General features: G+C 48.8%; 1 protein-coding gene across 1 annotated transcript in view; it reads left to right on the top strand.

Annotated features, from left to right (window-relative positions):
- Positions 1-6: 6 nt before the first annotated feature.
- Positions 7-3,400, top strand: part of ASXL2 (additional sex combs like 2, transcriptional regulator) — a 154,505-nt gene continuing 151,111 nt past the window's right edge. The window contains exon 1 of the mRNA XM_008063472.2: positions 7-257. Coding sequence (XP_008061663.1) covers positions 201-257 — 57 coding nt within the window. The 5' untranslated portion in view covers positions 7-200. The remainder of the gene's footprint in view (positions 258-3,400) is intronic.

Here is a 3,400-nt window from a genome sequence, read left to right as displayed (position 1 = left end):
GGCAGCAGGAGGACCGGCCGCCCCATAGACCCCCCCGCGCACCACCACCGCCGCTTCCTTTGCTTGGGTGCTCCTCCGGCCTGACTTCCCCTTTCTCCCACCTTTCCCGGCACCGCGGGAAAAGCAGCGCAGGGCAGAGCAGGCAGGGAGGGCGGCCGGAGCCCGGACACGGGAGCCTCCTAGTCAGTTCAAGACCCGACATGAGGGAAAAGGGACGTAGGAAGAAGGGCAGGACCTGGGCGGAGGCCGCCAAGACGGTAAGGGGGAGGGAGCGGAGGGGAAGGCCGGGAGGATTTCATTCCCTTGCCGCCCGCCAGTAGCAGGGGAAGGGAGGTCACTGGTCCGGCGACCCGGCTGAGGGGGCGCAAAACCGCGGGAGAGGGCGGCGGTTAGTGCCGGGGTTGCGGTCCCTGTGGGAATGGAGGCGCTCAGCGGAAGGCGATCGCCGCGGGGCTGTGGCTTCTCCCGGCGTCTGCGATGAGTCCTCTTGGTGTTTTGAGGCTGTCTCGGGGTCACAGCGCTATCACCCCGGCTCCGTGGCGGCCCCCGCCCGGCACGGGGAAGTCTGGTGTGCTTGCACAGTAACCGGTTCTTCTCCCTTGTGCGGCTGGAGAGCCCCCATTGGATGCAGATAGGAGAAGGCTTGTGCGTGCAGCCAGCCCCGGAAAGAAGAGGGGTGCGCTGGAGCTTGATAGAAACTACCCGCTACGGCCGACATGCCGCCTGACCCCTGGCCCGCTGCTTATCTGGCTCTCGGAGCCGGCGTGAGATCACGAGGCTTTTGTTTTTGTTTGCTGCTGGAGCGGAAAGTGCAGGAGGTGTTTAGAAACGAAGTAACAGGTGGGACTTGTAGAATTTTTTTTTTTTCTGTTTCCGTAGAGACCTACTCTGAACAAGGCAGCAATGCATGGTGGGACGTGTAGTTTACCGGGCCTTCACTTTTTTCCTAGCCTAAGTGATGGTGGCTTCACGAAGTTGTAGTTAGTGGGCAAAACAAAAACTTTTCTCCTGATGGTGCTATAACTGAGTTTAGAGGTATGTTTTATAAATTGGGGTATTGAAGATTAATTAGCATTTTTATCGTCTTTTAAGAAAAGAATAAAAGCGCGTTTGTGTGTAGAAATGAAACGTTAGGAGAAAGTAAAGTTAATTCCTTCGTTGCAGCAGAAAAGTAATAGATCATTAAATATCGGCATTTCAATAGTGGGAAATGAGAGGTGTTCACCTCTTCAATAGTAAATCATGTCAGTAATACTTGGAAAACATGGAGAGCCCTTCTAAGTGAACCCTGTCATATGGTTTATTTTTTAAGTGAGATTTTTCTGAATGCTAAAGGTATGTTCACTGTGGGGGAAATTTGGGAAATTATATAAAAGTACCAAGAAAAAATCAGGTATTTCACTATTCAGCTGTTTTCTGTTAACATTTGGTATATTACCCTCTCTTTATTTCCTCAAATCTGGGTCATACTGTTTATTCAGTCTTGTGCTTTTGTTTTGTAAACTTTGTGCATTTGTTTTGTAAACTTTATGCATTAGGGGGTTGATGAGTCTTCAACTTGTATTTCTGTTTTAGTTTGTAATGTGAAAAAGTGAAGAAATAATGGCAAGCAGACTCCCAACTCTATTGTGTTAATTAATTGTAAGTCTCTAGAATCTTTTTTTTTTTTGAGTTGGAGTCTCACTCTTGTCGCCCAGGCTGGAGTGCAGTGGCACGCTCACGGTCACCGCAGCCTCAACCTACTGGGCTTGGGCGATTCTTCCACCTCAGCCTTCCAAGCAACTGGAACTGCAGATGCATGCCACCACGCCCATCTAGTTTTTGTGATTTTTATTACAGAGACAAGGTCTCACCAAGTTGCCCAGGCTGATCTCCAACCCGCAGGATCAGGAAATCCACTGGCCTGAGCCTCCCAAAGTGCTGGGCTTACAGGCTGAGCCACTGCATCCGGCCAAGTCTCTAGAATATATATACATATATTTTTAATTTAATTGTAGAGCTGAAGTCTCACCAAGTTGCCCAGGCTAGTCTTGAACCCGTGGGCTCAAGCAATCCTCTCACTTAGGCCTCCTGAAGTACTGGGATTATAGGTGTGATCCCACCGTGTCTGGCCTAGACTCTTTTTTTTTTTTTTTTTGAGTTGGAGTCTGTCGCCCAGACTGAGTGCAGTGGCCGCTCCCGGCCACCGCAGCCTCGATCCGGGCTCCGACGATCCTTCCGCCTCAGCCTTGCAAGTAGCCGGAATTACAGGCGCGCGTTACCACGCCCAGCTGATTTTTTGATTTATTGTAGAGATGAGGTCTCGCTGCCCAGGCGGGTCTCAAACCCGCGAGCTCAGGCAATCCACTTACCTCAGCCTCCCAAAGGCGCGGGATTACAGGCTGAGCCACCGAGCCCGGCCTGGCCTAGACTCATAAGAGTACTCTTTGAATTGTGATCCCTTTGGATGAAAAAGCTTAATTATTATTATTTTTATTTATTATTTATTTTTTTTTGAGTTGGAGTCTCACTCTGTCGCCCAGACTGGAGTGTAATGGCCGCTCCCGGCCACCACAGCCTCGACCTGCTGGGCTCCAGCGATCCTTCCGCCTCAGCCTTTCAAGTAGCCTTTCAAGTAGCCGGAATTACAGGCATGTGCTACCACGCCCAGCTGATTTTTTGATTTATTGTAGAGATGATGTCTCGCTGCCCAGGTGGTTCTCGAACCCGCAGGCTCAGGCAATCCACTCACCTTCAGCCTCCCAAAGGTGTAGGATTACAGGCTGAGCCACTGAGCCCGGCTGAAAAAGCTTAATTATTGAGAGGTTGTGACAAATAGAAAAAATTAGCCTGCATCTACTGTTTAGATTTTCCTATACTAAATTAGTGTATTTGCTCATTTCATACCCTAGCTAGCTATGTACAAAATAGTATTTAAGAACTGGGTAGATGGGAAGTCTGGTTTGATGAATGAGGTTCTGAGTGAGTTTTTGAGAGGACCAGTATATTAGTAGCTTCATATTTTTATTTGGTTCTGGCAACTATATAAAGCCCCAGTCTAAGTGAAAATGAATTTTAGAAAGAGAATGGTGACACTAAAACTTTCTACCCTTTGGGGGTTGTTTTAATATATATAGAGTAAAGGTATTAAACTAAATCTCAGTGTTCAAAAGGTTTCTGTAAGGGGAAATAGAAGAAATAGAAGTAAAAGGGGGAGGACTAGACAAAGGTACATCTTTAATATTTCAGACTGCCAGGCTCGGTGGCTTAGCCTGTAATCCCGTGCCTTTGGGAGGCTGAGGTGAGTGGATTGCCTGAGCCCACGGGTTCGAGACCCGCCTGGGCAGCGAGACCTCATCTCTACAATAAATCAAAAAATCAGCTGGGCTTGGTAACGCATGCCTGTAATTCCGGCTACTTG

This window comes from Carlito syrichta, unplaced genomic scaffold, assembly GCF_000164805.1.
Source record: "Carlito syrichta isolate Samal-C Ts95f unplaced genomic scaffold, Tarsius_syrichta-2.0.1 Scaffold306856, whole genome shotgun sequence".
Classification (NCBI taxonomy): domain Eukaryota; kingdom Metazoa; phylum Chordata; class Mammalia; order Primates; family Tarsiidae; genus Carlito; species Carlito syrichta.
This window is presented reverse-complemented; position numbering and strand designations above follow the sequence as displayed.